Here is a 12,552-nt window from a genome sequence, read left to right as displayed (position 1 = left end):
CTCCCTTCTCTTTCTCTTCTTTCGTTCCCATTCTCTTCTCCCTGTCTTCTCCCCACGCTGCTTCTGCAGCCTTGGGCCCTCACCCCCTTCCTCCATCATTCAGTAAAGTGGGAGCCTCTGCTGAAGGGTCTTTTCCCTGTAACTTCAGATAGTCTCAGCTGCTTTTCCCTGTCTAGCAATAGGGTGGGATTTTCAACACTGGTCAGCTCTGGCCTAACTGGGTTCCCATTAGAATTACTGTGAGTGTTGTAATTTTACTTCATTGGAAGGGACCTCCAGAGGTCATCTAATCCAGCCCCTTGCTTGAGGCAGGATCATCCCTATCCAAACCATCCTATACCAAGACTCCCCAGTCTTTTCTCATCCAGCCAGGTGTTCCCCGTTTTGTCTTTGTGCTTTTGGTTAATTTTCCTGAGTTGTAGCCTTTGTCCGTATTTAACTTCATCCCGTTAGCTCTAGCCCAGCTATCCAGTCTGTTGAGAGCCTTCTGAATTGCACTCGCATCCTCCAGAATGTTCACAGTTCTTTTCCAGTTTTGTCATCCACAGACTTGCTCAGGAAGCTTCCTTTGCCAGTATACAAATCCGTATTAAACACACTGAACTGCACCAGGCCACGGACTGAATCCTCTGGGACTCCACGCAAAACCTCCTGCCATTCTGACATGGACCGGTTAATAATTACCCTTTGCTTGCAGCTATTGAGCCAGTTATCTGTGTGCCTTGTTGTTTTATCTAGCCCATATTTATCCAATTTGCTTATTTCTCCAATTTGTTTGACATGATTTGTTTTTTCGTAAATCTATGGTGGCTGCTTGCAATCAGCCTTTCCTGCACCTTGCAAATTGCCTTCTTTAAGCTATGCTCCACTAGCTTCCCAGGTATTGAGGTGAGGCTAACTCGTCTGTAGTTCCCTGAGTCATCCTTGCCTTTTTTAAAGAGGGGCAGTATGTTGGCCCTTTACTAGTCCTCTGGTACCTGATCTGTCTCCCACAACTTCATGAAGATCATGGCCAAGGGCTCTGAGATCTCTGCCAGTTCCTTTAGGACCTTGGGATGCAGCTTATCCAGCACTGCTGACTTGAATTCACTCAGAGCCAGCAAAAGCTTTCTGACCATCTCTTTAGTTATCTTCCTCACCTTGCCCCCTTCCTTATTTAGATCAGTGGTCTCCAAAGTGGGGCGCGCAAGATGATCCATTGGGGTGTGGGAAAAAATATTAGCACTTCTTTTTACGTGTATATTTATATAAATATACATATATTGGGAGTGCTTGCTCAAAAATTTTTTACTGATAAGGGTGCGCAAATATAAATATACATATATTGGGGATGCGTGCTCAAAAATCTTTTAATGATAGGGGTACGTGATCAAAAAAAGTTTGGAGACTACTAATCTAGATAATCCCTATTAGATGTCTGGCAGCTTAGTTTTTTTTGTGAAGACTGAGGCAAAGTAGCTGTTGAGTAGCTCTACTTTCTTTGCACCTTTGGTTAGGAGTTCCCCAGGCTTGTTAACAAAGGACCCATAGCTTCCTTGGTCCTTCTTTTCTGGCCAGCATACTTACAGAACCTCTTCTTGCTGCCCTTAACCACCTTTGCCAGGTGCAGCTCATTCTTTATCTTTACCTTCCTGATTGGAGGCTGGAGTGGCAAAGGTGCTAAGGTGCATGGCTGACAGCCCAGAGGTCGCAAGCTTACAGTGTGGCCCTGTCGTATTCCAAAGGAGTTTGTGAATTCTGCAAACTACCGTGTCACAAGGATGTGGAAAAGGAAGGCCTTCCTGATTTTGTCCCTGCAGGTTCTTGCTACTGCCTGACCTGTTATGCATCCTTGGTGGCCTGCCCATTCTTCCATTGCCTGTGTGCTCTCCTTTTGCATTTGAGGTATTTTAGAAGAAACTTGTGCAACCACTTTTTTCTCTCGTCATTCTTCTTGTGCTTCCATTGTATTGGGACAGTTTCATGTTGGGCTTCCAATACTGTGCCCCTTAAAAATTCCTGTTCTCCTGGGCACCTTTATTCTTCAGTCTGTCTTCCCATGACACCATGCCTATTAGCTCCCTGAGTTGAATGAGATCTGCCTTCTTGAAACCTAGCATCTTGATATTGCTGACCTCACGTTTTCCCTGTCCCAGGATCTAGAATTCTAGTGCATCGTGATCGCTTCCTCCCAGGTTACCCATCACCTTCACATCTTCCACCAGTTCTTCCCTGCTGGTCAAGACAAGATCCAAGATACCTGATCCACTACTTATATCCTCCACTTTCTGGAAGAGAAAGTTTTCTTCCAAACGAGTTAGGATCCAGCTTGAAATGTCATGTTTGGCTGCATTGTTTTTCCAGCAGATGTCTAGATAATTAAAGCCTCTTATCAGTACCATCCCATAGGTTTTGGATAAATTTGTCACCTGCTTGAAGAGTGCCTCATCCACCCCTTCCAGATTCAGTGGCCTATAATAAATCTCCACAATGTCTCTGGAAAATTCTCCACATCAAATGGAAGATCACCACACACATGCCAGTATCTTTGCTGAAGCTAATGTTAACCAGCATTGAGTCAGTGATCCTCAAGCACCAACTTCACCGGACTGGACATTGTGTGCAGATGTCTGACTCTTCATTCCCAAAACAAGTGTTCTACTGCCAGGTTAGTGATGGCCCAAGATCTCTCAGTGGCCAAATGCTACAAGGACACGTTGAGGGCATGCCTCAAGAAATCAGATGCTGACGTCAAGACTTGGGAGGAGCTGGCTCCTGACCAACTCCGCTGGCGGCACAACCTCAACCAAGTGTCTGCCTGTTTTGAGGTGAAGCATCCTGCCTTCAAAGCAGAGAATAGAGTGGTGGAAGGAAATGGAGACAGATCCTGGCATACGGTCTGTCCTTTGCTACAGAAAGACCATCTTGTGCAGACAGGTCGGTGACTAAAGGACTGTAGTCTTAAGTCACTTAAAGACCCATCAGTGAGCCACAGTAGAGAGCATCCTTGAATCGAGGGACTGTGGAGTACGACAATGGTAGAACACAATCATTCTGTGAGGATTTTTAAAAATCACCAATTTTAGGGGGTTTTTTCCCCCCTTCGGATTAATTTTTTTTTTAATCGGGACTGTTTGGCTCATAAGGAGAGAAGATGAGGGAAATATGAGAGCAGTTTTAGAAAATAAGGACATTCCTGCTTTCCGTTCTGTCCTAGCTTCATGTGATGATTACTAACCAAGTGCAAATTTTACTTTAATAAAAAAGAAATAAATTGCCCTACATATTAGTTTTCAGTGCTTTTTGCAGCCATACACAATATTTGGCTACCATTTGTGGGTTTCACCTGTTAGTGCTGGGAATTTAGGGGTGCTAAGTACACTGTACACTAGGGTGGCCATTGGGGTACCTCAAGAATAGAGGACAGGTGCATTTAGTGCAACTGTCCCCACCACCATGAATGCCTCCCAAGGCTGAGGGGGCACGGCGAGCAGCCTCAGGCAGTGGTGGTGGTATCAGTCGCAGGAGCATGGTGGTGGTGAGCAGGGAGCTCCCGCAGGCAGCCACGGTGGTGGCGGCAGCGGGGGCAGGCTGAGCAGGGAGTTCCTGCAGGCGGCCACAGTACTGTTGGCAGCGGAGGTAGGGGGGTGCCGAGCGGTGAAAAATAGAGGACATAAAGGCATCCAGTTTCATATCATTAGAGGACAGAGAACTAGAAAATCGGACTGTCCTCTATAAAATGGGACGAATGGCCACCCTACTGTGCTCCCTTTGGACTTATTTACAGTTTCTTGGTAACCTCCACCCAGTCGTGGCCATTTTTATAGAGTGGCTCTGTTGCAGCACCTATTAAGTTGACCAGGTAGATAGAGGGCATAAAAGACATTTTTACCTCCCTTTATTTCACTTGCATATTTAACACCAAAAGGTGTTAACATGCATTCACAATAGGAACAAGGTTGTGGTTCAGTAGAGGTTGGTTACTAGTGTCCTACATGACCCTTTTTTCCCAAAATAGGGAAGCAGTTAATCAGAATCTTACTAAGATTTTAAAAAGATGGCAGGGAAAATGCTTTTATTTGTGTATATACAAGGTTCTTTGGGTATAAATCTGATATCTTTTGTTAGAGCAACTCAGATAGTTGGAAAAATTCTTCTTTGCAAGCTTTCGGGTACAAACTTTAGCTGTGTATGTACTTTTCTCATTTTTCTAATTGATGAAGTTAATCAGTTTTGTGTCTTCTCTCTCTCTCTTTTTTTTGTTCCAGCCTTTCCCAGCAAACTGGGACAAAAGGCCTGAAATGTTTATAAATACAAATGTAAAATAAGCTATTGTGTGATAGGCGAGTTGTATTTTTGGTAGACTTGCAGTGAAATGAACTGAATGGCAAGAACATTCACTTCAGTAGCTTCTTACAATGTAAAATTCCCCAAAGGATACTTTCACTGGAGCTGTCTCTGTAGGAATAGGAGGGGTCATAGCAGCCATTGCTGATGCAGCTGTGGAGCTTTCATGTAACCCAATCCCTGCATCTAAGATAAAAATGCTAGTTAGAAAAAATAGTGAAGGAGCATTCTCTTTTGTTGAACATGCTCTGACTGCGTTTTACCCTAGCATAGCAGCAAATTTACTGCCCACTGACAGTTCAGAAAACATGGGCAGAGTTTTATAGTCCTGGAACATCTGCATTGATTAGAGAATGGGATGAATATATGAGGATTTGTCACTGTATGCCTATCACTTGCATATTTATATTGCAGTGTCTTGTGGGGAACAGGCCAAAGTGTTTAGATTACTCTGTGCTGTGCATTTGCTGTGTAGGTTTTTGGTTTTGGCTGGCCTGTTTGTTGAGAGGGACAGTCCTTTATAGCATGGGTAACATGTTGTCCTAAAGCCTGAATATGAATTTTAAAAATGTTCTTTCTTGAAGGACCTAGTTATTGCTATTGTACTACTGGGATTTGTCTTTCGTTTCTAATATGTTTGATCAACATATCCAGTAAAAGTGGTTTTGAGCATGAGCTCTCACTATGTCTAAAAGCACGTGGGTTTTTTTTGCATTCAGCAGATTGGTTCATCTGATAATGTCAGTCGCTCTTTATTCTTTTGTGACCCTTGCCATGGCAGATGGTAGTCTGAAGTTGTGAGTAACAAATGTCATTGCTTACATTTTCTCAGGGAAGAATGGACAAAAGCCATCCAAACAGTAGCAGATAGCCTTAAGAAGCAGGAGGAAGAAATGATGGATTTTAGATCTGGTTCTCCCAGTGATAATTCAGGTGCTGAAGAAATGGAAGTTTCTATGACAAAACCAAAACATAAAGTGGTAAGTGAGCGTAGCAGGAATAATATTTGAATAGGGGCCTTGTTATGAGAACACACCTTGCTGCTGACAGCCCCAGGCTTTATTGAATCCAGTGTCAGCTGTCTGCCAGTAATCCTTTTGATTCTGAATAGGGGCAAGGGTACTAGTAGGTATGCCTTGAATGCAAATGAGCAGTAGCCATCAATATACAACTCCCTTCTTTCCCCCTTCCCCTCCCTAATGATGTTTGCTGATGAGGAGATCCTGTACCTGTGAATTAGAGTACTGCTTTCTTTCTTGCCCCGTGTCTTGCCCTCAGCATTGTAATCCCTATTTGCTTCCAAAACAGTGCTTGTGTTCTGGGGACATGAGCTGAGCCAATAAACTTTTACTGAGAAACTGTGTTCACCCTCAAGCTTGTACTCTAGGTGTTCATTCAGAAAATGAATTTATGCCAATGTGTGCAACTATTCGCTTGTCACTCTGAGATACAGCTCCCATTGATCCTGACTGTCCTCTGCTTAGTGTGTCAGCAAGATTTTGCTGGAGCATTCCAGCAGGATGCACCAGGAACATATGAAAGAACATCATGGTTTGGCTAGCAAGCAGGGTAAATTCCTCAGGTATGGCGATTCAAGTTCCTCTGAGCCTGAGAGCCAGGATCCAGCTGAATGACCACTTGGGTCCTGAAACCATTAAAAATTCACTCCTGGTTTTATTAACACAATCAGACGTCACCTCTCACTCAGTCCGTTTATTAATGCTTTCAGCCAGGGAGAGAGAAGGCTGGTATTGGGAGTATTTTCAGTCCTGCCTGGCAAGCCCATATTAATTCAGAGCTACATAGGCCTACAGCTATCCCCTTAGAAATACCACAAAAAGTATCTGAGACCAAACTGTTCTCATTCCTACACCAGCTGTTTTAATAAAGAGAGAAAAAGCAAGAGACAAGGCAAGAGGACAGTTCAGATGGCAGCATGGCCTCTGCATGCTGTCTGACACCATGCTTTGGAAGGTTGATCTCCCATAGAAAAGGTCAAAGCCTCAAAACGGGACATGGATCTGTAGAATGAGAAACAAGGTAGCTTTTTTCCCAAGTGTCCAAGGTGTTAGTCCCGCCATAAATTAAAACATGCCACATATTCAGCCAATTTATAAAGCTGTAAGTTGGCAAACTAGCCTCAGAGATGTTCTACATCTAATGTAGAAAATCTTTGTGGCTGGTTTGTATCATGGCTTGAATTGAATGTGTGGTATGTGTTGTTTTCCAGAGCAGAGCTGTCCCACCAGTGTTGACAATCAGGTGATTTTTGTCACCAACCCTGAACAGCCCTGGGTCCTGAGACTGCCTCCAGACCAATCCTCAAGTATTGGGCTGGAAGCAGATCTAGAGCTGAATTGCGTCCTGCCTGGAGGCAGCCCCACAGTGGTGGGATTTGGAAACTAAGGAGTTTTATGCTCCATCACAAACTTCATACGTTGTTCCATGCATGTCTGCCGTGACAGAACACACATTGTTTAGGGAGGGGCATAAAATTCTTTGACCACACAGTCATGCCATTATTTTATCCCTAGGGGCCCAAGTGATAAAGGCCGCATGGCCTTATGGACTTTCAGTCAGTTTTGCCTGATTCAAATGAAGGAATTTTCAGGCAACTTAGTGGGTTTGATTCTTATTATTGGATGGTGTAATACAGATGTCCTATTATGGAAAAACCACTTGAGTTTTTGCTCAAGTGACTAGAAGTCTTGTATACCATTTTAAAAGAAATTCATAACTCTCAGTAATAACTCAGCTGCTGTTTCATCTTCTTGAGTCGTCATTCATAGGCATTTCAAAACTGGTTATGATATGCATTTACCTTACTGTCATTAACAGACCATGAATGAGTTTGAATACCTTAAGCTACTGGGAAAAGGCACTTTCGGGAAGGTTATTCTAGTTAAAGAAAAAGCAACTGGACGGTATTATGCTATGAAAATTCTGAAGAAGGAAGTAATTGTAGCAAAGGTGAGCACACTGGAACATCCTGGGCTCAGTTCATCCTTCATGTAACTCTGGCTTCTGGAGTTGCATTAAGACATGCTTTACCCTGGGTAGCATGCCATTTATTTCCTTGTTACTTTTGACTGGACTTGTCTCAGATGAATTGCACTGATGGCTTTCTGCTTTGTGGCATTGCAGGATGAAGTAGCACACACGCTGACGGAAAACCGTGTTTTACAAAACTCTAGGCACCCATTCTTAACAGTAAGTATTCCTCCTTTTTCAGTATGTTGGTAAAGCCGTTTTGGCATTGTGAGAGCCATGACTTTCCTCCTTCTTGTAGTAATAAAACAAATCTTATGAGCCTTAGTTTTCAACAGTGACTAGTAATGCTGGGTAGTTCAGTAATTGAGATGCTGTTGAGGGTCCTGATATTTAGCCGGTGAGTGCTTGGTACTTAATGAAAAAACAAAGATCCCTTTAGAGAGATACCCTTTTAGTCTCTAAAACCAGTACAGTCCCTAAGTACAGTCATTCGTGCGCCTGTTGACTTTTATTGCAGAATACTGTGATCGTCCTCTCTGAAAAAATATTGCTGATTCAGAAGTGCTCCTTGTAATGTAGGCTATGATGACATTGTGCTCTACATCCCCCTTTTTCATGCTGGCATAAAGCAAAACATCTCAAGTAAGGGCTGTCTTGAAAACCCAACTGTCAGGCTGGGTCATGACCTATAAAAACAAATGAAGGATGTGGCAAACAAGCTGTTGGCACTCATGATGTGGGAATACACATGATGCAACTGTACAAAGACACTTTGTGACATTCTGCGGCTCTCCCCTGCCTGTTCCGTTTTTTGTGAATTGATGGCAAATTGATATTGACAGAATTGCTCAATCCTCTAGTTAGCTGTCGTCATGGAGTGGCAGCAGCAAAGAGAGCAGAAGGGACAGAGCAGCGTGCATAAGTGTATGTGCTTCACACCAGGCTTTGCTGCAAGTACAGTAAGGCTTGTGTCCACTTTTGGTGGGATTGTATCTTATCTGGGAGTTGAAATTGTAAGAGCCTGTGAGCCTCGTGTTGGGGGAATGTTCATGCTATCAGCTGATTTCCAGTTAATATTGATAGATGATAGCTTTGTCCTTTAGCATTATAACCTTTTTAGACAGTTGTTATAAAATGTTATGGGACCCAATTCATTATTTTAATAAAAAACAAAAATTGCTTCTTGCAGCCCTGTTTGAGAAGTGCTACCGAAAAACTGAAGATACTGCCGTGTTGATATAATACAATAGGTGGTGTTTCCTCTCCAGCTAGTCTTAAAACTTCATGGAATGTACTTTTTTATAAATGTACTTTTCTTGATGCGGCAGCTCTAAGTTTTAATTTAAATGTGTTTCAGGCTTTAAAGTATTCCTTCCAGACGCATGATCGCTTGTGTTTTGTTATGGAGTATGCTAATGGAGGAGAGGTAAGGAAAATTTGAACCACCTTCAGTTATTTTTGGATTTTCCTGTAATCTACATTTATAGCTGGTTTTGTGGCCCTTGCTGAGAGACCATGCCTGCAAATCTTGGAGTTTACTGCAAATGTTAACTCTCTTTAATAGTCCCTGTTAAATGGCAGTGCTCACAGGACTTAGGCCTATGAGTAAGGGTTGTCAGAGGCTTTTCCTCAGTAATACAGATTCCAGTAATATCTTTAGGTTGACATCTGACTTCACTACATCTTGACATTCCTTTGTGGTTGCTCTACAATGTTGAAGCTTTAGGGATTTGTTTAATGTTAGAATGTAAAAACAGTGCTTTGAAGAGAGACCTGTACACAAAAACGAGAGCTTTTAGAACAAGGACTGGTTCAGATGAGGAAACTTTCCAGTTGAGGAAAAAGTAATTTTTCTAAAACAGGGCTGTTGGTTGTAGCTGAATTGGTGTAAGGACTTAGGCAGGCAAGGTTTTTGGAATAGATGTCACATCTCTTATTAGACCAAGTAAGGGTGTTTGTGCCCAAAAGCTTGCGAATAACATTTTTCCAACTATTTAGTTGGTCTAAAAAGATATAACAGCTACCCAAAGAACCTTACCTGCGTTTCTAAAACAGTGCATTCAGGTCTGGTATAAAATGTAGCTGTAGTTTTAAATGAGAGATTTTTCTATTGGTTTATATGTCTAAATGTGTGGTGCATAATGAAGTTATCAAATAGAGCAGATGTATGTATGCAGGAGATTAAATTAATGTTTAATCATTTAATTTAGGGTACAGTTTAGAACCTTTTGGAGCACAGGTGTGTGTGGGTGGGTGGGGAGAGGTTTCTCTCTTGGTTAATATCTGCTTCCAAGCAGCATGTTCTATAAAGGAGCGTACATCGTTCAGAAACACGTGCATTCTAAATGTAACAGATGATTGTTGTTGTAGTTGTTTTTCCATCTGTCAAGAGAACGCGTTTTCTCTGAAGACCGGGCTCGGTTTTATGGAGCTGAGATTGTGTCAGCACTGGATTACCTGCATTCAGAGAAGAACGTGGTTTACAGAGATCTGAAGGTACACAGAAGCCTTCTAATTTCATAGGCCAGTGAAAATCGGCACGGGCTATTATTTACTTTTGGGAATTTACAAAATAGCACTTAAACTTGGTAAACCAGATGTGTTAAATATACATCTACTGATGGGCCAGGGAGTTTGGGAGTGGATCTAGAAGAGCGCAGGGCTTGTTCCAGAATCTGTGGCCCCTTGGACATGACCATTGATGGCAGGACATGAGTGAGGGTATATCCACATAGCCTGTTTGCCCCACTGTTGCTTGGCCCCCAGTTTGCCCTGCTGCTGCTTGCTCACCACTTGAGAGAGGCTGCTTGGCCTGCAGCTACGTGGCCCATAGCCCTTGCCATGGTTATCAGCTGCTCCTAGCCACTGGCCCACATGGAGCTTTATGGTCTGGATCCAGATTGGGGTCAGTTTGACATCCCTGCAATAAACCTGTCCACTGGAATTTAATGTAAGAGAATTGTTGCAGTTATAATTTTGATATGCCGAATTTATAAGATTTCACCCAAGACTTGCATAATCTACCTATTATAGGTAGGATATTGGTGCCTTTGCTACCAGTGCCCTAGTGGAACACAAAAAAGTGCTTTGCTGTTGTAGATGTGTATTTGAGTGGCAGTAAAACTAAAAATTGACCACTCTCATTAGGAGAGAGGGACTGGCAGTTCTCCTAAGTAGTGAAGGATCAGCTGAACATCTTGGCCACATTCTCTCTGTTAGTGTACAAATGTGATCCTTGGGTACATTCTGCTCTCCTACCATCCTGTTTCTCTCGTATTTACATTGAATAATTGCTCACTTGCTTACTACTGAGGGGAGGGGGGATCTAACTTACCCTTCCTGGTGGAGAAAAAAAGCTCTTCTGCTTTTCTTCCCCAGAAGTGCATGCATTTCAGTGGTGGGGGAAGTGATACTACTAGATATTCAGTCCACCGGTCATTTTAGGAGCCATCTGAATTACTGATTCCCCAGAACTGCTGGTCTTGCAAACTATGGCTAGAGCTTCCCTTCCAATGAGAAGTTTGATGCTAAGGTACCTGGTAGGTCTGTAAGAAATATTGAGGGTTCATGCTAGTATGTTGGTTAAAAAAAAAGTGTCAGAGCTGTTAATCTAGATCAGTGGTTCTCAAACTATGAGGTGGGACTCCCTAGGAAGGTGTGACCTCATGTCAAGGGAGGTGCAAGCTGTGAGTCTTTTTGAGAAGAGGTTGGATGAGTTTAAAAAAAGTTATATATTTTAGATATATTATATTTTAAAATAACTAAAAATAAAATAATGCAAAAAGCTTGTGTTTAGTATACTAATGTTGCATAGCAACTGTGCCACATCACACTGGGGCGGGCAAAAATACAGCCTGTGGGCCGAATCCAGCCCACCAGGCAATTTCATCTGGCCTGCGGGTGGGGGCCCACCAAACCCCACTCACTCCTGCCAAGGCAGCAGGCTGCGCTCCCACCCTCATGCACAGAAGGGCCCCAGCCCTGGCCAGCGCACATGACTTCATGGATTCATAGATTATAAGGGGCTGGAAGGGACCTCGCAAAATCATTGGGTCCAGCCCCCCTGCACTAGCCAGGAAAAACAACTGGGGTCAGATGACCCCGGTGCGGTGACCATCCAGTCTTCTCTTGAAGATTTCCAGGGTAGGCGATTGCACCATCTCTGGAGGGAGCTTATTCCACACTCTGGACACCCTGACTGGACACCCTGACTGTGAAGTTTTTCCTAGTGTTAAGCCTGAAACAATCTTCCAGGAGTTTGTGGCTGTTACTCCTAGTTTTCCCCAAGGGTACTGTGGTAAACAGTTGCTCACCGAGCCCTTACTGTATTCCCCTGATACTGCAGTAAGCTGCTACCTAGTCTCCTCTCAGCCTTCTCTTTTTAGGCTGAAGAGGCCTCAGTCTTTCCTTGTATGGCTTGCCTTGCAAGTCTCTGATCATACAGATAGCTCTTCTCTGGACTCTCTCAAGCTTTTCCACTTCCAGGCAGGGCTGGAAAACTGCTCAACTTCCCCAGCCTCCAGCAGCTCCTTCTCTTATCACTGCTGCAGTCCTCCAGGCAGCAAGTAGGGAAGTTGGGATGGGCAGGGGGAAGCTGTAGCTGGGCGGGAGCACAGGACCGAGGCTGGCAGGTGTGCAGTGGGGTGGCAGGAGTGCAGAGGTCAGATCAGCCCAGTTCCATCACACGGGGCTCCCTGCAGCTCACGTGCAGCTCTCAGGACTTGTGCGCTGCCAGGGGAAGTCCCATACGATGGAGCGAGCAGGGTTCTCCGTTCTCTACCACCATATGCAGCTTCTGGGACTCTGCTGGAAGTGGCAGGGAGCCCCGTGCGATGGAGCCAAGCTGCCTTGGCCCTGCTCCTTGCTTCCTGGTGGGGTCCTGCATGTGGTGGCAGGGAGTGGGGCCAGGCTGTTGTCTCTATCGCGTGGGGTTCCTCCCCAGCAGCGTGCGAGTCTGAAAGCTACACAAGCTGCTGGGAGCACCGTGTAATGGAACTGGGCCGGCCTACCCCATTCCCTGCCACCACGTGCAGCTCCTGGAACTAGCCGAATCTGCATACTGTTGTGGGGGGGGGGGGCCATGTGCAGCCCAAGGGCTCACCCCCTGCTGCTGCTGCTGCAGCAAGAGCTGTGCTCCATGGCAGGGGGGTGGGGCACATGCACACACCCCCATACCCATGTGTGCACAGTTTGCACATCTCCCACGCACACACTCCATAAACACCACACCCACTG

The 12,552-nt window shown here is 44.4% G+C and overlaps 1 protein-coding gene across 3 annotated transcripts in view; it reads left to right on the top strand.

Moving 5' to 3' along the window:
* The window catches only part of AKT1 (AKT serine/threonine kinase 1), a 105,194-nt gene that overhangs the window by 67,082 nt on the left and 25,560 nt on the right, over window positions 1–12,552 (top strand). For all 3 annotated transcript variants that reach the window (XM_090034144.1, XM_090034143.1, XM_090034145.1), the window contains 5 exons: window positions 5,159–5,306; window positions 7,165–7,296; window positions 7,471–7,536; window positions 8,675–8,743; window positions 9,688–9,813. In XM_090034144.1, coding sequence (XP_089890270.1) covers window positions 5,159–5,306; window positions 7,165–7,296; window positions 7,471–7,536; window positions 8,675–8,743; window positions 9,688–9,813 — 541 coding nt within the window. The remainder of the gene's footprint in view (window positions 1–5,158; window positions 5,307–7,164; window positions 7,297–7,470; window positions 7,537–8,674; window positions 8,744–9,687; window positions 9,814–12,552) is intronic.

This window comes from Crocodylus siamensis, chromosome 2 (genome assembly GCF_052110815.1).
Source record: "Crocodylus siamensis isolate JL-2025a chromosome 2, ASM5211081v1, whole genome shotgun sequence".
Lineage (NCBI taxonomy): Eukaryota > Metazoa > Chordata > Crocodylia > Crocodylidae > Crocodylus > Crocodylus siamensis.
Note: the sequence above shows the minus strand (reverse complement) of the source record. Positions and strands in the feature narration are given on the sequence as shown.